Below are 22,649 nucleotides of genomic sequence, written 5' to 3' on the forward strand. Positions count from 1 at the left end.
CAAATAAAGTGGTCCCAGCTTTTCTTTAGTTTTGTAAGTGTCTTTACTGAATAAAGAACGGATCATTGAAACACAACCACACACAGGTTACATTTACTCCTAAATGATCTGCAACTGAGAATGATGTATTCTTGTTAGTCTGTATCCCACTGTCTTCCATTATATTCAGCAAAGGACACCATGGTTACTGTATAGCTGCAATGTTTATTTAAAGGCTCACACACCTGCCATGAAAATACGCTGGGAACGTGGCCACCTTCTGTGCCTTGTAGTTTTTAAACGGTTTAGTGCAAGAAGTACAAAAATGAAAAACTCTGTCATTAAGGCATCAGTAGATAATCCACAAAAATGGTATCTTAAATGACTGCGTTCATGGATTCTATATCTTGAATCCCATTCAACACTGTATTTTTTGCCCACAGCGAATAAATATTTTTTCATTCTGCAACAGAACAGACCTTTGTTCAAATCCGTGTGTATTTAATACCTACATATTTAAATACATAGTGTATTTTCAAATACAGTGTCCAAATCAACTACTATGAATTTCTACCAATGGTATTTCAAAAATATTAGAATCTATTTGCAAATATAACTAAGCATTACAGACAGATGATCTGTGGACATTTTATTTATCTGACAGTGCAGGTTATTGGTGGGCAAGGGGGGCTGATAGGGGTTCGTTGCTGTTGGACTCATCTGACATGCCATCGTCCTCAACTGAGCAGAGGTCAGGTTCCGAGGCCAAGTCTGAGAAGGTGAAGTCTGGTACCTGCCAATGGAAAATGCAACTAAGTCCAACAAATAAAACAGCCTAATGGTATGTTCTTAAGACTACAAATAAATACAGGGAGGGTTGCATCATTCTTGCAAAACCTAGTCCTGGAAAAGCATACCACTACTGTTCAGTTAGTTTAATCACTCAACTCCATATCCAAGGTATCTCAATGCATTACACACACAATTCACTGAAGCGGAAGATGGGTGACAATGTATAAAAACACCAAATTCTATTTTCTCATGCTTTCAAACCGGCTTATTTTCAAGGCAGCAAGGCAACACACAGATGAAATATTAACCCATTTATTAAGACTTGTATAAAGATGAAAGCATACGTTATGCGTTAACACGAGTCTATAACTACTATATGGCAAGTTATGATTACAACAGGATATAAAGTGATGTCAAAAACAACCGTATCAAAAGCACTGTGCTGCATAAAACAAGGCATGGGCAAATGTAGCTAGATTATTGAGCACACACGGAGCAAAGTTCGGTTAGAATGCCTAAACATTGTCAAACAGTATGTCAACATTTATTCATCAACATGCTGAATAAATGCAGGCTCATTAGTGTGACTATCAGGGATGTTTGATGAAGGAATAATACTATGGGATATGATAGAAAGTCGTTAAACAGGCAGCTAGTGCTTAGAGTCCATGGATTTCATCTCCACCTCTGCGGGGGCTGGTGTCTTCTGGGACGGGGAAGATGCAGCGGTGTGGGGTGGGGCCAGCCGGGGGTAAAAGGGACCTACCAGCCAGTTGAGGGGAGTGTTGTTCACCAGGTAGTCCATGACGTCATCCAGCGACTCCTTCATCTTGTTCAGATGTGCCTTGCTGCTGGCTAGAACGCCATCCGACAGGTCCCCGAACACCGACGCTTTGCTGAAGCTGGAGTAGATTTGCGAGGCAGAGTGGCTAAGGGACAGCGCCTCCTCCTGGATGTTCTGTGGAAGGCCCTGCAGACCAGAGACTAGCGCCAGGCACGTTGTCTGCAGCTGCTGAGTGAGGGAGCGCGCCATCGCCAGGGTCCTCGACTCTATGTTCTGGGGGAGAAATGAGGAAGTCCGTTTAATGAATCTGTATCTTCACATTAAAATAGCCTTTCCCCAATGATTAGCCAAATAAAATAACTGAAATATGCAATTTAGATGCAACCTGCCAGAGGGTAGATGTACAATCTGACTTGGCTAAAATAGTATTTTATGAGGACTGCTCTTTGGAACGTGATCATTACCTCTGCCTCATTGCCATCTCCTTCATTAGACTTCCACTCGACCAGGGAGCTCAGTTTGCCTTTTACCTTCTGGTTAGCTCCGTCAATATTCTTTCTGGCGTAATCAATCTAAAAGGGTTGAAAATAAAATAATAGATAAAAAAAAATCTGTCTCATTCTCTCAGTATAAAACGAGTTTCATGAGATCTATAGGATCTTCATTTTCAATCATTTGAAAGAAACGTCATCTCATCCTCTGAAAATGTTCACATTCTATGGACAATAAAAGTTCTCGATTTCCACAATTTGATGTCACTCACCAGGTCCACAGTGTGGTTGAGCTGTGAGATGGACTCCTGGCTGCGCTGCTTGGTGTCTTTGACCTGGGCCAGGGCCTTGTGGTACGCCCTCTTACGCAGCTTGGTAGACAGAGAGCCCAGACGGACATAGTAGTTAGGTGCATCCTTGGCCACGTCGAACCCTTTCACCGTTTTAGCCTCCATTTCTGTCCAGATGAAAAGAGGAACATGAGATAAAGTATTGCATTACTTTGAGAGTTTTGTGTAAAAAACATCAAGCGCCTTATAAAATCATTTTTGTAATCATCGTAAATGCTGACCTTGTATGGGTTTAGAAGTTAGCATGCGTATTGAATGTTTTCACACATTCTAGGAAATGGATTTATGAGTAGAGAGAGTCCATTGACAACATTTATGTTTTGGATTGTAGGAAAACATTGTGTACAGGATTATGCCTCTTTATATCTGTACTCCAAACCAAGATAATTCAGCCCCCCAAAAAACAGACCTTTCCCTCATTTGGTCATTAGAAAACATGGACGCCTGTGAACAAGTTTATTATCTGTGATCATGACCGAAGCCGAATAAGCTCCCCTTTTGCTGGAAAATTTATGAATTTAGATGTGGTTGTTTAACCTAATTTAGTTGAATGTACTGATTGTAAGTCACTCTGGAGAAGAGTGCCTGCTAAATATCACCAGCATAGCTCAATTGTATCAATGACTGATCCTAATGCTCGGGTTGTCAGCCCACTGAGCCACAAGTTAGAAGCCTGACACTCACCCAGCTCGTCCTCAGTGCGAGGCAGGTACTGGTCCACCAAGCGCTCGGAGGTGGTGAGGGCTGTGTCCATTCCACTGCTGACCATCTGGGCCATGCGGCTCTCCATCACCGTGTTTACGCTACCACTGACCGCAGCCCGGGTCATCTGCATACTGTCCTGCACAGCGCCCCTGGTCCGGTCCACCGCGCTAGTCAAGGTGTGGGACACACTGTCCTTGGCCCCCGTCACGGTGACAGACATCACGTCTTTGGCACCGGTCACTGCATCCTTGGTGTTGGCAACAAACTAAACAGGAAGAATTGGATTGAGAGAAAAGAAATAAGGTAATTTTTCAGTTATCCTTCATTTAAAAAGTGAAGTCACATCAAGGTTGACATCTGATTTTCAAGTGAGCCCTGTGCTTTAAATGACCGCTAACTGACTAGACACTTATTTACGACACAGGGAGAGCCAGATCCAAATGGGTGACCCGTTTGTCACCCAGGGTACGAGTCATTACTCCTCTCTCTACGGTTGGCCTCCCTGACTGGCATGTGCTTGATTCGTTGTGAAGTGTGTTGTCGTGATGCCAGTCAGTGCTAAGTAAAGACTGGGCAGCGAGTCATCACATACCTGCTCAGAAGGCTGGTGTAGGATTGGCAAGGTCTTCTCAATCTTATCCAAACCTTTACAGGCCAGGTCATTGGCCATGGCAACTGGGGTCAGAAAAAGGCAGAAAATAATGAGCTAAATGTATCACATTCAAGGTTGGGAAGGGAGAGTAATAATTTGTATCACTACACAGGAATACATACACAAAAAAAGTCTTACTGCTTCAAGGCAAGGCCTTACACATTACTGGGTAAAAGGTCATGTTGTTGAGCAACAGCTCAGAGATGACTGGCCAGACTTCATGCTCCTTACAAATTTATTAGGAAGTCGGACTCAATCTTCTCATCGTCACAAAAGGCTTGGCAGTTCATCTCAGTGTTAGTAATAAGCATGTGCTTAAAATATTATGCTAAAAATGCAATTCTGGCATCTCACAATAGCGTATTTTTTCACGGTTTTTTAGGTCTCCGGATTTTACCAATGAATCAAACAGATGAAACTCAATATGTAGGTCTACATTAATGAAAGTATATCAGGTTGCTATAGATTTGGAGATGGCTAGATTCTTACTTTGTGGCTCCAGCTTGCCGATGATCGGCGCTGCACCAGTGAGGGCCACAGTGGTGATGGTTCGCACCCCCAGCTCGGCCACCTCACACATGGACTTGAGGTAGGGGTGGTTATCCTTGGTTGTGCAGTAGGCACTGGACACCATGTCATAGGTGGAGCTCACCAAGGGGAGGCTGGCCACCCTCTCAACCACATTCTGGTGACAGTTGAAAATGGATGTTAGAACACTCGGTCAACAAAATATCTCAAGTACAAACAAATACTAGGTTACAGGTTGCTAAGGAGGTTAGGATGAGCAACCCAAATCATATCAACTGGAGGCAATTAGCGAAATAATGATTGTGAATCCATGTCTGGGACACTGGTCCTGCCTACAGTAGTATAGTGTAAAACGGTGTAACTTGCTAGGATTTTTCACAATACTGGACAAGAAAACACTGAATCAATAAAAAAAGTCATTATCAATGCCACTTGAACATGTTAGTTATTTGACTTTGTGTATGTTATATTCTGCTCTCATGTTTCATTTTTAGATACTTTAGTCCCAAAGTCAAACCTGATTATTGACGACTTCAACTGACTCCATGTCTGCAAACATAAACAAGAGGAGAAAAGTAAATGTTATACAAAATAAATCAGTCGTTTCATTAAAAAGATAATAAGAGAACTAGTTCATTAGTTCATTATTATTTTCTGCTGACTAGACGAATTAAACTATCTACCTCTGTATGTTCTGACCTACCTCACGACAGCATACACATTAGTGCAAGTGATATTGATTGATACAGTATAGCAAAGGTTACAGCAGCGCAGTCAAAATCGAAAGATGAACTCTCACGTTCGGACAGTTTTCCACAAAACACAACCACCGTCACTCATAAGCAGCCTTTATAATAAAAAAAATCGAAAAATGTACCTACCAAATCTGTTGGTTAACTTTGGTAAATGATGTTCCCAGCAGTATAGTTACTCACTCTATATCAGGTTTGATTTGACAGTGAACAGACAGCGTCAGTATTTATAATATCTGCTTCTCGCGAGATATTGCTCATAACTTGACGTGGACGCCACTAAAAAAATCTAGGGCAAAGGTAACGGGCACGAATTGTCCTGCATCACTTGAGAGTAAATGATGTCAGACATACATTGTATGTGCTTTATACTTGATAGTCAACATCTAGTGGATATCCCATAGTGATATGGTCTATTTATTTCAGCGCATACAATGTCATAACTTTCTGCTGTTTGGATTCTATTCTATGCTGGTTATGTTCAGAGAATATCTTTGAATCGTGGTCCCTAAAAGTAGGTGCTGGCCATTTTGGATTACATCCCGAGCAAAAAGTCCTAGGATTCCATAGACTGACCAGCTATTGAACCTGGATTTTACAGTACTTGAGTCTTTACAGTCAAGGGTGTCCGAATAATGGATACTTTTATCAAAACATTTAGGTTGTATGGTACAGTCATTGGGCCCTGGACGGTGTGCCTATAATTACAATGCCTGTAATTAAGTGTAATTAATCTTTAGGCTGAATCATCATGCCATGTGATTTTGAAATACTCAATACTTTGGTGTTACTCAATGAACTATTCCCCAGTTGGCTATTATTTTTGGCGATGCTCAAACGTCTGGTTTAAATAGATATTGAACTAAGATACTGATATTTTCTACATAACTGACCTAAACCCCATTTCCTTTGCCTTTTATAGTTATAAGCAGGAAGTAGTGGTAAAATAGGATACATTCTGAACACCATGGGTAAATAGGTGGGCATAAATAAATCCCCCCCCCCAAAATGTAACCTTTATTTAACTAGGCAAGTCAGTTAAGAACAAATTCTTATTTACAATGACTGCCTACACCGGCCAAACACGGACGACACTGGGCCAGTTGTGCGCCACCCTATGGGACTCCCAATCACGGCCGGTTGTGATACAGTCTGGATTCGAACCATGGTGTCTGTAGTGATGCCTCTAGCACGGAGATGCAGTGCCTTAGACCGCTGTGCCCTTCGGGAGCCCAAATGATCTATAGTAATAGGTGGTTAACCCTATTCACAACATAAAAAAGTGGGTAAAAACAAAGTTTACACTCCACTACGTCACTGGTTATAAAATGTAGGCTAGAACCTTCCAATGACTAAGTGACGTTTGTGATTACTACGCTGTACTGGTGTGAACTATGATACAATCACATAGTGTATTATAATCCAGAATGAATCATCATATAATTTGAATTGCCCAGCATGATGTGATGACAAGCAAAGTACAACCTATGAATCAAGACCAAACAATGAATGTCATCACTTTTTTTATTCACTTTGTGATGTCACCATTGTACTAGCAGTTACTGATGTCTTGAATCTTATACTATAGGTGCTCTAGACCTATTCATATCATAGACAATAAGCGATATTTGCATTTGGAAATATTAGGAAAGTCTAACGTAGCTTTAACTAATCAACAAGTTGAAGTTGTCTAGCATGTGTAGCTTTGTGTTTTTGTCACATTGGGTTTTGTCATTAGGCCTAGGCTATGTCTAGCATGGGACATGAGAAACTGACAAGATGATGTATTTGTACAGGATGTGATAGGTTTTGTAATCCAACTTTATATAAATGTTTACTCATTGTTGATTGATAGTGAAAGCAGCTCCAATGGCCCGTTAAGTGTTATCAAAGTTCAATGTCCTATTTTGACTTCCTGTCATGCCACAGCTTTACAGTTTATAGTTATCTCTCTCTCTCTCTCTCTCTCTCTCTCTCTCTCTCTCTCTCTCTCTCTCTCTCTCTCTCTCTCTCTCTCTCTCTCAATGTGATTCAATCATGTAATATGAAACCAAGAAGGTAGTACGATTGTGATTGTGTTGATAATGTAAGAAACAGGATATGGCTGCCTCTGTGTGGACTTTTTGAGACATTGCAGGCTAAAATTTGAAATGCTTTTGGATTAGGGTCCACTCACTACGTACTATATTATGGGCCTTATGCCCAGCGATGCATTAATGGCATAATGTAATTTATTTAATATAGGTTGAGGTCACTATGACAAATCCACAGAAATATAATGATTACAGCCCAAATATCAATGTCATAAAGTCTGTCACGTCCAAAGAATTTGTTTCAATTCTATGATCACACTCGTGGAACAAGCGTAATTATGACACAAACAATAGCACAATCTCGAATATTAAATTGCAAGCTTGGAATCATTATTCTTTCAAAACACGAAACTGTTATTAAAAATGCAATAATATATCTGGAGCTTCGAGTCAACATACCGACACCATGGCAATCCAATGTATGTGCCAGATATGCACCTGCGGGTAGGTACCAATATCCCGACCGACCGGTGCACTCACCCAGCGCTTTCAGCTGCAGTCTACTGCTTTTTTTGGCTAGGAAAAGGTAACAGATGGACAGCACTGCAACTACGACACGGCCTAGACCATGGAGATCGCACACTGACTCAAAATCTGCTGCAACATGTCTCATAGCCTATTCTCACTGGTAGCCTACACTGACTGTACAAAGCATTAGGGTAACACCTTCTTAATGTTGAGATGCCCTCAGAACAGCCTCAATTCGTCGGAGCGTGGATTCTACAAGGTGTCGGGTGCTGGCCCATGTTGACTCCAATGCTTCCCACAGTTGTGTCAAATTGTCTGGATGTACTTTGGGTGGTGGACCATTCTTGATTCACACGGGAAACTGTTGAGCGTGAAAAACCCAACAGCGTTGCAGTTTTTGACACAAACCGGTGCGCCTGGCACCTTGTACCATACCCCGTTCAAAGGCACTTAAATATTTTGTCTTGCCCATTTACCCTCTGAATGGCACACATACACAATCCATGTCTCAAGGTTTAAACATCCTTCTTTAATCTGTCTCCGCCTCTTAATCTACAGTGATTGAAGTGACATCAATAAGGGATCATAGCCTTCACTTTGATTTACCTGGTTAGGCTATGCCATGGAAAGTGCAGGTGTTCCTAATGTTTTGTACCGTCAGTGTATTTCAATCATTAATTTCCAACTGGAGTGAACATGGAATGACCTATATATCTGCTGTTCATTCATTTAAATGTAACTATTTTTGTTTACTAAAAGTAGCTGGACTTTATGTAATCCATTTCCAGCACGAAAACCTTAAAAATAATCCTCTAGTACAGAGCAAAAGCACAGCCGCGTCCAGAACTTGTCAGCCTCATCAAAGACTCATCTGTCTTCTCTCAGTGCTTCAAACGCGTCAGTTAGAGAGGGAGTAATCCACGTGCATTTATTTTTAGAAGCGCTCTCTGTCACTACGCACTTCATTTGTAGCCTACTACAACACAATCCATGTTCTTCTGCCATGAAGGCGATGTTTCAAGGTATATCCAGAATTTGGAGATGCCCACCTTTGCCAAGGAGGTAAGATTAATGTTTAAACGTTGCGGTCGTTAATACATCGGAGTTCCTATCTGATCGTGCATGGATTGCGAGTTATATTCTGGTGATAGAGAGAGTAAACTATATGACTGATAAATCGTTGATGAGAGGAAGAAAAAACTGGGTATGGGTTGCAATACATGTTTACTTGAAGGTAGGGTAGGCTTAGGGCTATGCCTTTCAAAATAATGCAAACAAATTGACTGAACTGATTAAACGACATTATCAAGTTTAAGTGCTGTAGACTTGATTTCCATGCTGTGTGGGAGCAAATCATTATTTGAATGTAGCTGAGAGACACAAAATAACCGGTGATCAATATAATTTAAATATTTTTCTGATAAGAAAAACTAGATTCGTTACTGTTTTGAACACCAACTTGGCCTAAAGCATATTCTCAACAGCACACTCTCTTGGCCATTCTAACCAATCCCAACACTTAATCCCTTTTTCCTAGTAGGAAGCACCACTGTTTACAAGGATCCCCTCCAGAGGAGTGTGTCCTGATCCCAGGCTGCATGGTCTCGGAATACCAGGAAAAGTACCCTGCCTACTTCAACACTGTTGTCCGGGCAGCCAAGAAGCCGAAGAATGAGTACCAGCCAATGGAAGGAAAGATATCCAACATGACCACTTTCAGGTACGAGACAAACACATAATTCATCAAGGACAATATGATATTCTGATTCTGACAACATTCCCTCTTTAATAGTTTGCGTAGTTCATTCAGTCTGCACGTTGCAAGTCATGAGTGTAACGTCTTTAATGTCTTTCAGGTCAGACTATGTGGCCCATGAAGTGACCCAGAGGCCACCAAAGGTCACCAAGTTGTATATGCCACCTGATGGGAGAATGAGACACAGCAGCACTTACGTCAGGGACTACCCAACTCACCCTGTTCAGAAGCACATCGTGACCAAGCCAGATGGGTACCATCCGCCCACAGCAAAAATGGTTGCCCAGTCTTTATACAAAGGTACAGTATGTGCGTCTTCGGGAATGTCATCAGATACCAATAAACTATAGATTTCGAATGAAACTAAGTCCTCTCTTTAATTATTATTTTCAGAGGATTATCGAGCATGGCACACCCAGAAAGTCCAACCCTGCAGGACGCGTGACAACCTGAAGTTGAACAGCAGCAAATTTGAGGTGACCACCACCTATCAAGATGAATTCTGCCACAAGGGCCCAGCCGAGGCCAGGGAGAGATTCAAACCAGCCCCCGACGCCCCAGAGACCCTGCCCTTCGATGGCGCCACCAACTACCAGATGCAGTATATGTCCCTTCCTGTCCAGCCCAGGCCCACCAGCGCCCCCCTCAATGGGGTCTCCACCTACAGGCAGGACTACCTGGGCCTGCCGGCCAAGCCCTTCAGGGCCAAGGTGGCTTGGGAGAGCAGCCCCGCAATCTTTCAGGGGACCACCGAGTTCCAGGATCAGTACAAGTCCTGGCCCCTGCAGCTCAAGCACCGGCACCATGCTGAGGAGTACTGCCCAACTGAGGGCACTTTGGTTGGTCTGTCCACAGCTCATGCTATGTCGGCCACGAGTGCCAACAACGGCCCCAGTCCTCTCGCCCCCCGGTCGAGGCCTGGACAAAGGAGGCCAGGGCACCCCTCCAGACCAGGTCCACCATGAAGGAGCACTACCGTGCCTGGGACATGTTGCGTCCCCGCCCCACTTTACACGCAGATGAGCTAGAGAAACCCAAGGGGTCTTTCGCCAAGACCACCACCTTCCGCTCAGCATACACACCCAAGACGGCCCAGCGCGCCACTAGCTTCAAGCCCACTCAGATGCTGCTGAGCCCCCAGGCCATGAATGAAGACTCTGTCTGTCGCCCCACCAAGCCCAAGGAGATCCCATCTTGCCCAGCCTGGGATGGCTGTCCTCCTGGTTTTGAGTACAGCTCCATGGGGGCTGGAGGACACAGGCTGTACCGGACCATCTCGATACAGGAAACAGGGCCGAGTCAGCTGGCCGCAGCCACGAGCGATAAGTCTCCTTACTCCCACAGCAGGAAGAGCTGCATGGTCCCCAGCCACCAAGCCAAGAGGACACCAGAGTCCTGATTACTGACCTGTACACACATAGCTAGCTAGAGGACTTTATTTTTCTATTCAAATAGAGCACCTTTGGTATTTTTTATAGTCACATTAAAAAAAACAGGATAATGCTAGTTGTGCATTTTATTTATTTTATACAGAGGTCACACAAATTCTTACTTGAACATTTCATCGTTAAGCTTTTTGCTATTTTTTTTTCATCACAAGTTAACAATGTGGACACGAATGTAAAAGATCAGACAACATCTATCATAGTAACGCACCAGATGCAACAGAATGTGTGTGCCAGCAATATAATCAATGAAGTTTTTATTAATGAGCTGAATAAAGCCAGTCCATTAAAGGCCCAATGCAGCTGTTTTTATCTCAATATCAAATAATTTATGGGTAACACTCCATCCTGGTTACTGTGTTGTCTGGGTGAGGGTGGTAAGTACCTTAGTGTCATTGACCATTTTAATTGAAAACAAAAAGAAACAAAAATAGCTTCTTAGCAAAGAGCAATTTCTCAAGCAAGAGACCGTCTGGGAGTGGTCTGAGTGGGGACGGGAAAACAAGCTGTTATTGGCAGAGAGGTTTGGAACTCTTTGTTGGTCTATAAACTAATTTAACTCCTGGTGATGTCTCCAGGCAGGCCGAAACTCCATCCCATCAAAACAGGCAGAAATTTCAAACAGCTCTTTAACTAAAAGGGCATTTTCACAATATTATTCCAACCAGTGTGGAAACGCATAAAACACAGGAAATTCACTTTTTTTTTTTTTTTTACTTCACTGGGCCTTTAACCACCAAAATGTATGTTTATTAATTAGAAAATAGGTACATTACTTCAAAAAGAAAAGGTTATCGGTGCCATGACAAGTTACAGAAAACAGATCATGGGCAAAGCTCTGGGCATGTTTTGAAATCCTATGTACAGCATATATACATTCATATTTCCTAACTGAAATTCGGGCAGCTCTCACTACAACACAATCAAAGAAGACTAGTGAGCAAATCTATTCGCAATTTAAATAATGCAGCTGCTTTCTGCTTGTAGAACAGCAGCCATACATAACTTTCCAGTTAGCGGAACTGAAACTACATTGGACAGAATGGCTGTTTAAAAAATAAACAACGTTACCATGACTTATTAAAATTCTATTTTAAAACCATGGCTTCTCTCTGCTTGTACCACTCATGAACAGTAAAACAAAAACATCATACTATTTAGGAATGACAAAATGGCCGACATTTCAATAAACTCTTAGGGAAGAAAAGGATTCAGAAAAGGATTCAGAAAAGAGAGGACGCACAGTAGAACTTGACAGTCTTGATCAGTCTTCCATGAAGCGGATGTGCTTAGTGGCCTCCTTGGCTCGGGCTATGATGATTTTCTCGGCTTTGGAAATGAGCTGGGGCAGAAACAGAGATGAAAGGGAGACATTGCTCTGTTAAAACCAATTTTAAGGCCTAGAATAATATGAGTGAACAACATGCTCATTCAAAAATGGTTTTCCCTCAAAAGAAATTGGTTGGGTGCTGCTAGAGATACTTGTAAATAATCCATAAAAAAAATTAAATAGAGGGAACTCTACCTTCTCTGTGCCCCGTTTCTTGTCTCTGGGCCGGTTCAACTTAGCTTGGCGGTCCACCAGGATCTTCTGCCAGTACCTTTGTTCGTGGTCGCCTACAAGTACAAATTAATGAAGAAATTAGCAATTGTCCATTTCAATGTAACCACCAGCCCTTCCACTGGAACGCAGCAGCACATGAAAACTCACCCAAACATCTCTTTCCAAAGTGCAACAAATAATTCAGCTACATTCTCCTCTTAATAAGCAAATGAAGCCAAAACAGTCAGACATATTTTGGTTAAGGACATACTCATGAATATCATGAATATGCTTTCTTGATCCTCAAATTAAGATGCAGTAAGAGGACTCGAAAAACGTAATATATAACAATTTAATAATAATATATAATAATTCATTACTGTATGAAATATTATAATAATAATAATAACATGCTATTTAGCCGATGCTTTTATCCAAAGGGACTTAGTCATGCGTGCATACATTTTACATATGGGTGGTCCCGGAAATCAAACCCACTATCCTGGCGTTGCAAGTGCCATGCTCTACCAACTGAGCTACAGAGGACCAGAAATTGTTATTTAACAAAGATATGACAGTGCATTTGGAAAGTATTCAGACCCCTTGACTTCTTCCAGATTTTGTTACGTTACAGCCTTATTCTAAAATGTTTTTTCCCCCTCAAAATCTAAACACAATATACCATAATAGGTTTTTAGAAATGTTTGCAAATGTATAAGAAAAAATCACATTTGTTGAAGCTCCTTGGCAGCAACTACAGCCTTCTTGGGTATGACGCTACAAGCTTGGCACACCTGTATTTGGGGAGTTTCTCCCATTCTTCTCTGAAGGTCCTCTCAAGCTGTCAGGTTGGATGGAAAGCGTCGCTGGACTAGAGGTCGACCGATTAATCGGAATGGTCGATTAATTAGGGCCAATTTCAAGTTTTCATAACAATTGGTAATCAGCATTTTTGGACATCGATCATGGCAGATTACATTGCACTCCACGAGGAGACTGCGTGGCAGGCTGACTACCTGTTATGCGAGTGTAGCAAGGAGCTAAGATAAGGTGCTAGCTGGCATTAAACGTATCTTATAAAAAAACTATCAATCTTAACATCATCACTAGTTAACTACACATAGTTGATGATATTACTAGTTTATCTAGCTTGTCCTGCGTTGCATATAATCGATGCGGTGCCAGTTAAATGTATCATTGAATCATAGCCTACTTCGCCAAACGGGTGATTTAACAAGCGCATTCGCGAAAAAGCACTGTCGTTGCACCAATGTGTACCTAACCATAAACATCAACGCCTTTCTTAAAATCAATACACAAGTATATATTTTTAAATAGCATATTTAGTTAATATTGCCTGCTAACATGAATTTATTTTAACTAGGGAAATTGTGTCACTTCTCTTGCGTTCATTGCACGCAGAGTCAGGGTATATGCAGCAGTTTGGGCCGCCTGGCTCGTTGCGAACTAATTTGCCAGAATTTCACGTAACTATGATATAACATTGAAGGTTGTGCAATGTAACAGGAATATTTAGACTTATGGATGCCACCCGTTAGATAGAATACGTGACGGTTCCGTATTTCACTGAAATAAACGTTTTGTTTGAGATGATAGTTTACGGATTTGACCATATTAAATGACCCAAGGCTCGTATTTCTGTGTGTTATTATATTATAATTAAGTCTATGATTTGATAGAGCAGTCTAACTGAGCGGTGGTAGGTAGCAGCAGGCTCGTAAGCATTCATTCAAACAGCACTTCACTGCGTTTGCCAGCAGCTCTTTAAGCATTGCGCTGTTTATGACTTCAAGCCTATCAACTCCCGAGATTAGGCTGGTAATACTAAAGTACCTATTAAAACATTCAATTGTCAAAGGTATATGAAGTACAAATGGTATAGAGAGAAATAGTCCTATAATAACTACAACCTAAAACTTCTTACCTGGGAATATTGAAGACTCATGTTAAAAGGAACAACAAGCTTTCATATGTTCTCATGTTCTGAGCAAGGAACTTGAACGTTAGCTTTTTTACATGGCATATATTGCACTTTTTGCATTATTTAAAACAAATTGAACAGGTTTCATTATTTATTTGAGACTAAATTGATTTTATTGATGTATTATATTAAGTTCAAATAAAAGTGTTCATTGTTCATTCAGTATTGTTGTATTTGTCATTATTACACACACACACACACACACACACACACACACACACACACACACACACACACAAACACACATATATATATATATATATATATATATATATATATACACACAGAGGTTGACCGTAGAAATACCGATACCGATTTATTGGAGGACCAAAAAAAGTTGATTCCGATTAAATATATATATATATATATATATAGATCTGTGGCTCGACACAAAGCTCTACGGACAATTGCTTCGACCTCAAAGGCTTGGTTTTGCTCTGACCTGCACTGCCAACTGTAGGACCTTATATAGACAGGTGTATGCCTTTCCAAATAATTTATTTATTAATAAATAAAGTTTTAAAAACGGCCGATTAATCGGTATCGTCTTTTTTTTGGTCCTCCAACAAATCAGTATCGGCGTTGAAAAATCATAATCGGTCAACCTCTACGCTGGACAGCTATTTTCAGGTCTCTCCAGAGAGGTTTGATCAGGTTTAAGTCCGGGCTCTGGCTGGACCACTCAAGAACATTCAGAGACTTGTCCCGAAGCCACTCCTGCGTTGTCATGGCTGTATGCTTTGAGTCGTTGTCCTGTTCGAATGTAAACCTTCGCCCCAGTCTGAGGTCCTGGGCGCTCTGGAGCAGGTTTTCATCAAGGATCTCTCTGTACTTTGCTCCGTTCAATCCTGACTAGTCTCACAGTCCCTGCCGCTGAAAAACATCACCACAGCATGATGCTGCCACCACCACGTTTCACCGTAGGGATGGTGCGAGGTTTCCTCCAGACTTGGCGCTTGGCATTTAGGCCAAAGAGTTCAATCCTGGTTTTATCAGTCCAGAAAATCTTGTTTCTCATGGTCTGAGTCCTTTAGGTGGTGCCTTTTGGCAAACTTCAAGCGGGCTGTCATGTGCCTTTTACTGAGGAGTGGCTTCCGTCTGGCCACTCCACCAAAAAGGCCTGAATGCTGCAGAGACGGTTATCCTTCTATAAGGTCCTCCCATCTCCAAAGAGACTGTAGGACCTTATATAGACAGGTGTATGCCTTTCCAAATCATGTCCAATGAATTGAATTTACCACAGGTGGACTCCAATCAAGTTGTAGAAACATCTCAAGGATGATCAATGGAAACAGGATGCACCTGAGCTCAATTTCAAGTCTAATAACAAAGGGTCCGAATTAATATGTAAATAAGCTATCTGTTTTTTATTTTTAATACATTTGAAGAAAAAAAATCACCTAATCTGATTTTGCTTTGTCATTATGGTGTATTGTGTGTAGATTGATGAGTAAATCCATTTTAGAATAAGGCTGTAACGTAATAAAATGTGGAAAAAGTCAAGGGGTCTGAATACTTTACGAATGCACTGTATATACGGTAGCCATCGCCTCTTTTCAATGTAGTAAATAGTTTATGGCCCCGTTTGAACTCTCCCAAATACATCCATCCCTTCTCCCATCCTTGAAGAAATCCCTAATATGATTTGATAGATGTGAGCAAGGCTACATCTGTGTTGCTGTCACTAGTCATGTCAGCGCTTACCTCAAAGAAGGGAGGAAGGAAGGATGCAAATAAAGATGATTTGAACAGGACCCTTGGTGAACTATAGTGGTAGTAGTGGGAGAGTCAGCCTACCAGAGAGGATCTCCAGCTGCCAGCTGTGTTTGTTCTGCAGCTCGGTGCGAGCGTCAATGATGGCCTTGGCCTCTGCTGGAGTCTTGAAGCGGACGTGACCCTCGGCGTCCCCCTCTAGGGTGTCCACATACACCACTGGGGACACCTCAGAGAGAGCGTCCTAGATACACACATACTATGAGTTAGAAGAACACATGGCTCTAATCAATTGTATGTGAAACAATGAACGCGTAATAAACATGGTAAACGAAGAGCGTTAAAAGCTCATCTCTACCTTGATGACTTTTCTGCCAGGTAAGGGTTTGGTGTGGGTGATCCTGACGATGCAGCCACTCTCAAACTGAGGGCCGAGGGGGCTCTCCTTTTCACCTGCCTTCTTACTCTCCTCAGCTTAGGAAAAAAATACATGGTGAAGAAGACATAATATTGTGTTTGGAAATGGTCAACTGTATGGGTACCGGTTTCAAAAGATTTTCAGCATTTATTCTGATGTAATATGTGGACAGCAAACTAACATTTGACTCAATATCAATATTTGGGGTGTTTATTTGAGAGTACCAGGGGTTTTAAACATGCAGAAGTTGTACTACTGACAGATAGGTAAGTAGTGGATAACTATTTGGCACTAACGAGGTGTCTGTTTCTGTTGGAGACAAGTGTCCATCTCCATTTTCTCTCCTGCTCCTGCCCCCTTGTGGTGGAACTTGGTCAGGCACGCCTTCAGAGCTCCCATGCTCCTCTTCTGCAGGGTCAGATACTCCACCTTCAACTTCAGCCAGTCTTTCCTTCCATCCAGACAGCAAAAAGGAGAGTATGGAGAGAAGGAGGAAGAGAAAGAAGAGAACGAGAGAGCAAGCTCTCGATTTGAATAACAGTATCTTGTCTAACACTGGGGTATTGGATTGTTCAATAAAGATGCTACGGTTTAAACCAATTTAATTAGGGATTTATTTAGATTAAATCCATTGGTCTGATTGACTCAGAGCAGGCTATTAGTCATAAAGATGCATGAAGGTTCTTACTTGGAGAGAACCCGGAGAGGAATGACCTCTTCACCAATCTTCACCCTCTCCTTGTGCTTCTTCTTCCTCTTCCTCTTAGCTTTTAGCAGGGAGTCGTCCATCTTCTCCTCCTCTTCCTCCTCAACCTTGACAGGCAAATCTGAAGACACCAGATTACTATTAGGCATTATTTGTCACTGCTGACCAGTAGACCATCTTTTGGACTGGATTTAGTCAAACCTGCGCACATGTATTTTCTTGTACCCAAAACCAGTGATTTTATCTGTTCACAAGCAATACAATGAAGATCCTTACCTTTTCCATCGCTCTCCTTCACCTCGTCTTCCTCCTTCACCTTGCCCTCCTCCCCCTCGCTCATCCTTCTCAGCTTGGCCGGCATGTCTCCCTGGACGTCACTCTCTGAGCTTTCCCCTGCCTGGGACCGCCGTCTCTTCTTCTCTAGCCTTTTGGCCGGGGCCTTATCTGTGCCCTCCTCAGGTGCTACAACCTCTGCACCCTCGGCCGTGCATTTCCTCTTCCTGTCAGAGGGCTTAGACTCAGATTCTATTTCCTGTTCTTTGGCCCCGCCCACTGTTGTCTCTGCCTGTGACGGGGCGTTCTCTTTGGTGCTGCCCCTGGACTTCTTCTTTTTCCTCCTTTTCTTTTCCTCTTCCTCGTCTGCAAAAAACAGACACACACAGTAGTTTAACAGATGGTAAAGGGCTTTAACTAAAAAGTTTCCAACATATGCATTTGTTGTGATTGTGTGTAGTCACTCTGGAGTTAACCAGCAATGCTTTATTCTTCCCAATACCCACCTAGTGTGGTGTTCAGGGTGGGTGGATCGGGGATAGGCTTCCTGTTCTTGGTCTTGGGGAAGATGCCAGGTTTCCTGGGGGCGTCCTCTGGAGGATTGTTCAGCATCTGGACGAGGAGAACATGGTTAGTTCTCTACCTTATTTCTAGGTAGGACACATCCATTTGATCACAAAATTCATTACAGAGGAATCTTTATATCTCACCTCTATGGCTTTCTGTGCTTCCTCTTTCGTCTCAAACTCAATGAAGGCGAACCCTTTGGAGTGACCCGTGGTTTTGTATCTCGGCACACTGACGTAAACCACATTTCCACATTTGGTAAACACTCGTTCTAGCCAGTCGTGTGTTACTTTCTTGGGCAGAAGCTCCTGGGGTAAAAACATATTTATTTAATATAGCGTTTTGTATTCAAAGGACCACATCATGACTTGACAAACATGAACAAAACTGGTATTTACCACATAGACTGTTCGGCTGTCTACATCTTTCGGATCCTCTCCAATTGGACGCTGCCGTCGCACTTTAGTTCCCTCTAGGTTGACCTGAAAGACCAAAACAGATCACAGTGAACACCATACGTCTAAGAATTCAATACAAAATTCCAACCAGCAACTGAAAAACAGATTATGTACAGTAATACTTGACCTCAACGACAGATGAATTTTTCAGTGCCCTTGCAATCAACTTGCAATCAGTTGTCAGATTTTTCATTCGGTTGAAGGATGTCAAAACAGATATATCAACATCTGTAGAAAATAAAACCACTGTTAGTTAACAGGAACATAATCCCAAAGGAGCAGTACAGGACAAGTGAGAATAGGATGATTGTTGTATGGTATCCCTTAATCTCCATCACAAATCTGGGCCAAAATTCTACCCTGACCACAAGATAGACAAAACACTTATTGTTGGTGTTTCCAGCTATGTTAGCCTGGTCCCAGATCTGTTTGTGCTGTCTTGTCATCTCAATGACCATATGAGTTGGAGTTGGCAAGACAGCACAAACAGATCTGGGATAAGGCAACAGCTACATAGGATGGGACAATGACGGCAAATGCTGCCTATTACAACTACTTACATCCATCTCGTGACTCTTCAATGAGTCGTCTCAGAAACCTGTCCTTGTGAAGGTTGACATCCCCAAACCAGAAGTCCACCTGCTTCTTCACGTCTGCAAGCAGCTGTTTCACACGGGACCTCTTCTTCTTCTCATTCTCTTTGTTCTTTCCACCTGGGTTCATGGTAGATGATAGGGCACCACCACCACCTACGACTCTTTCCTCTGTGTCTACCATTATGTGTTTAACTACACCTGTGAATGATCATATCTCATGGCTGAGTAACATTGCACTGAAGGTATTGGCATTCATTCATCATTAGTTATCTAGTGTTTTGAATTCTACAAGTGAGAACACGGAGTCTACGTTATGTAGCTAATGTGCATGCATAACGTTATATGTATTTAGCTCTTTCGAGCTAAGTTAGCTAACAAACTAATTAAACGTTAACTTCCTAGCGACTTACTCAGTCTGACAAATAACAGTATGGCTGTTTCAAAATATTTTAAAATGTAGCAAATCAAACAGAAGACATTACCTTATTATCTGCGGCAGTAAGTAATCATTTAGCTAGCTATATTTTAGAATTCAGAGCTACTGGCGTGTGTGTTTCGTTTTCGAGTGAGGTCCTCGCACAGTTGAGAAACAGTCAGAGTCGCTCAAACTTTCCTGACGAACAATTAATTAGTTAATACACTATAATTTAGCAAATGAGTACACCCAAATTACAAATGTGATTATACATATCAGATGAAATGCGTTAAACACAGGTAATAGTACCAAAAGCTAAATTAGATGGTCTGTATTTCTCTAAAAAGGCTTTCCTTTGGAAACCTATTTTGTCTCTTGTTGATGACGTTTCCTCCACGGGAATACGAAAAAAGGAGCGAAATACAAACATACTGCAGCAGCCAAATTGGTCGTGTTCGAGAGGATCAAAACCGTAATGTATCATGGGTAAATTGTGACTGACTGACGGATCTACAAATAACAATGAGAGTTATTTATGATGCAAGGTTCTTTGTATTGTAGATCAGTAAGTCGGAAATCGCCTGCACTTTCGGCTGCAATGTAGAACAAGCCTATAGACACATCGTTACGTTATGTACAACTAAACATAATCAAAACCTTATATTTTGCTACAATTTAGATTAGAACGGACAGATAGTGTTATGGGCACGTGTCGTTGTTTTCCCCTAGTTTGCCCTAAAGCTACAATCCTTATTCGTTTTCCAGCTAAACAACACTGCTGCCCAGCCACTTTTTTCTATAGGCCTATTAATAAGGGATGGGGTCACCATAGAGCCATCAAATGTTATGGATTGAGATTTTTTTTTTACGCATGTTTGAATGCTTATGGCAAAACTGTTTTATTTTAAAATCTTAGCATTTATTTTGCTTCATGAAAAGATTGATAACCCCCACAAAGACATACACACGCCCATCTCTCTGTTACGTCATGTACAACCATTGTGTAGCCTACATGACGTATAACGGTAAGGACGAGTTCGGTTTCCTATACCATCCTTTATCATTAATTGACGACCCACCACGGAAACATTTTTCAGCAATTCAACACAGAGATGGATGAAGAAAAGTAAGTCCCTTATGTCGTTTATTTAAAGCTATGGCTATATTTAAAAATATTTCTTACTTTGCCTAATGCAAAATATAGGCAAAACCTTGTATTTCGCTACCATCCAGATCAGAATGGACAGATAGTGGTATCGCCCATGTCATTTCTCCCCATAGTTTGCCTTAAAGCTGCAATCTTTACTTCGTTTTTTCACCCAAACTGCAGCCCGCCACTTTTTGTTATAGGCCTATTACTGAAGGATGGAGTTGCACGAGAGACGACTGCTGTCCACTGCACGTTGGTGCTGGACGCGAGATCGCGGTATTCCGATTCAGTCGCTGTCAATTAAAATTATTCTCAAAATGAATCTCCAATCGCGTCTGTTTTCGTGTTGTTTACGTAGTCCTACTTTCACACCATCGTTTTTTTTTTTGCTGACAACTGTAACAAAGTCGACACACGGTTTGTAGACGTAACGAATTGTGAGTAATAGCAGAAATCTTTTTTGAAATCAACCAAATTGAACTTCTATTAGGTTGACTTGCAGGTGATGTTGACTTGCAGATGATGTTGACTTGCATGTGATGAAGGAAATATATCACATAGACTTAGCTGTGATATTGTCACGTAGGTCTAACTGTGTGGATGGAACCAGTTATTATGCCTTATCAGAGGGTTTGGGATAAATGCGGAAGACACATTTCAATTGAATGCAATTCATTTGCGCAACTGACTAGGTATCCCCTTTCTTTCCATATAGGCCTTATTATTACTGCAACCGAGATTGTTTTTTTTATCACATTAGGCTATTTTTAATGGTTGCATTCAAATTCCTGTGCAGGGCCACCCGTTGTCCACTATGCCATCATTATGACGTCAATAAGGTCAACACCATAGAATTAGGAATTAGATTTTTTTTATTTAATAGGATCTCTAATGGCCAACACCTGTTTGAGTACTTTGGCTGCAGTTCAGACAGACCCTTCTCTGCTGTGTCCTTGGTGCAGACTGTGCTTAGATGGCATAGCATATAACTAGAACACATTTTTGCACTTTTTGGTTTCGTTTTACAAATTCATTCAATGTCAGACAAAAAAGAGGTAGGTCTATTTTGGCAGCTTTGTGTTACCGTCTTATTAACACAACTTTTTACAATGTCTACAGATAAAAAGCTTCATGGTTTAAAATACTTTTAATGACTTTCATTTTGAGGATAACTGCAATAGGCTAGTTATGATGATTATAACAACAACACTTGATTACAACAGGACTTGGAAGATAACCACCAGGACAAAGGGATGGAAGAGGAGGTGGAGGCAGAGAAGCCAGATGCTCAACTAAAGGAAGAGAAGAAGGTCACGTCTGGCAAGGTAAGATTGGTCCTCTTGTCATTTAAAAAACATTTTTTTGCTAGGTTTTAATTTATCCTGTTTCATTTTACAAACTTGATTCAATGTCAGATGAAAAGGAGGCAGGCCTATGTCTTTCAACAGCTTCACAGCTTTTCAACAAAAAGTTTACAGAATCTCTACATATTAAAAAAAACTCATTACTTTCATTTTGATAAACACTGTATGGGATAGAAAGAATGAGAGGAAGGTGTGATTGGTCCTCTGGCCACTTGTGTTATTTTCTAGGTTTGAATCTATCTTGCTATCTATTGGCTAAATAATGGGCTGCTTTAACTTGATGTTACAAATAATGTGTGATTTGAAAACTGTATTCTTGAAGGCCAAAAATAAATCAGCAGACCAAGGCAATGAAGAAGGTTAGAGATTTTTCTATACTATATTAAACTATTTTTTTTCCTAGTACATGTACTGTTTTGTTAGTGTTCATATTGTTGTGCAGATTCATTATTTTAAAAGCAAAATTATTTTTGTCCTTTAGGTCCCTCAGTGGCATTCTGTTCACCCCGAGCTCAGTATCTAGATAAATACCAAAACAGAGTGGCAGTAATTCAACTCTTACAGGAGGAAGGAACTACGGAAGAGTCTACTTTATCCGAGAGGACGTCTGCTTCCCAATCCTCATCAATTTCATGAGGAATCTCACTGA

The 22,649-nt window shown here is 41.4% G+C and overlaps 2 protein-coding genes and 1 pseudogene across 3 annotated transcripts; 1 reads left to right on the top strand and 2 right to left on the bottom strand.

Moving 5' to 3' along the window:
• Positions 1-459: 459 nt before the first annotated feature.
• On the bottom strand, positions 460-7,768 carry LOC129865792 (perilipin-2-like). 2 transcript variants are annotated; one of them, XM_055938803.1, is made up of 9 exons: positions 7,526-7,768; positions 4,799-4,830; positions 4,243-4,438; positions 3,694-3,776; positions 3,081-3,366; positions 2,319-2,503; positions 2,020-2,127; positions 1,538-1,828; positions 460-772 (listed from the first exon to the last, which is right to left on the bottom strand). In XM_055938803.1, exons 1-9 carry the CDS (start codon positions 7,737-7,739, stop codon positions 650-652), a joined length of 1,518 nt encoding a protein of 505 aa, XP_055794778.1. In that variant the 5' UTR covers positions 7,740-7,768; the 3' UTR covers positions 460-649. The 2 variants fall into 2 exon arrangements, with proteins under 2 accessions (XP_055794778.1, XP_055794779.1); XM_055938804.1 differs by lacking the exon at positions 460-772 and having other exon boundaries at positions 1,070-1,828; positions 7,526-7,762.
• A 659-nt stretch (positions 7,769-8,427) lies between these two features.
• Positions 8,428-11,093, top strand: LOC129865793 (stabilizer of axonemal microtubules 2-like; annotated as a pseudogene).
• On the bottom strand, positions 10,855-19,863 carry larp7 (La ribonucleoprotein 7, transcriptional regulator). Its single transcript, XM_055938800.1, has 13 exons — positions 19,554-19,863; positions 19,036-19,269; positions 18,603-18,703; positions 18,416-18,499; positions 18,161-18,325; positions 17,957-18,062; positions 17,454-17,816; positions 17,160-17,298; positions 16,768-16,922; positions 16,412-16,527; positions 16,138-16,297; positions 12,321-12,412; positions 10,855-12,137 (listed from the first exon to the last, which is right to left on the bottom strand). Exons 2-13 carry the CDS (start codon positions 19,250-19,252, stop codon positions 12,060-12,062), a joined length of 1,776 nt encoding a protein of 591 aa, XP_055794775.1. The 5' UTR covers positions 19,253-19,269; positions 19,554-19,863; the 3' UTR covers positions 10,855-12,059.
• Between the last annotated feature and the right edge of the window lie 2,786 nt (positions 19,864-22,649).

This window comes from Salvelinus fontinalis, chromosome 11 (genome assembly GCF_029448725.1).
Source record: "Salvelinus fontinalis isolate EN_2023a chromosome 11, ASM2944872v1, whole genome shotgun sequence".
NCBI lineage: Eukaryota > Metazoa > Chordata > Actinopteri > Salmoniformes > Salmonidae > Salvelinus > Salvelinus fontinalis.

Excerpts from the sequence above, each read along its gene's own strand:
- LOC129865792 (XM_055938803.1), bottom strand. The coding sequence starts at position 7,739 with ATGAGACATGTTGCAGCAGATTTTGAGTCAGTGTGCGATCTCCATGGT. Across the intron at positions 4,831-7,525 it reads ATTGGATTGCCATGGTGTCG|ACATGGAGTCAGTTGAAGTC; the intron begins GTATGTTGACTC and ends TTATGTTTGCAG. Across the intron at positions 4,439-4,798 it reads TTGAAGTCGTCAATAATCAG|AATGTGGTTGAGAGGGTGGC; the intron begins GTTTGACTTTGG and ends AACTGTCACCAG.
- larp7 (XM_055938800.1), bottom strand. The coding sequence starts at position 19,252 with ATGGTAGACACAGAGGAAAGAGTCGTAGGTGGTGGTGGTGCCCTATCA. Across the intron at positions 18,704-19,035 it reads TGAAGAGTCACGAGATGGAT|ATGTTGATATATCTGTTTTG; the intron begins GTAAGTAGTTGT and ends TATTTTCTACAG. Across the intron at positions 17,299-17,453 it reads GAAGGAGAGCGATGGAAAAG|ATTTGCCTGTCAAGGTTGAG; the intron begins GTAAGGATCTTC and ends TGGTGTCTTCAG.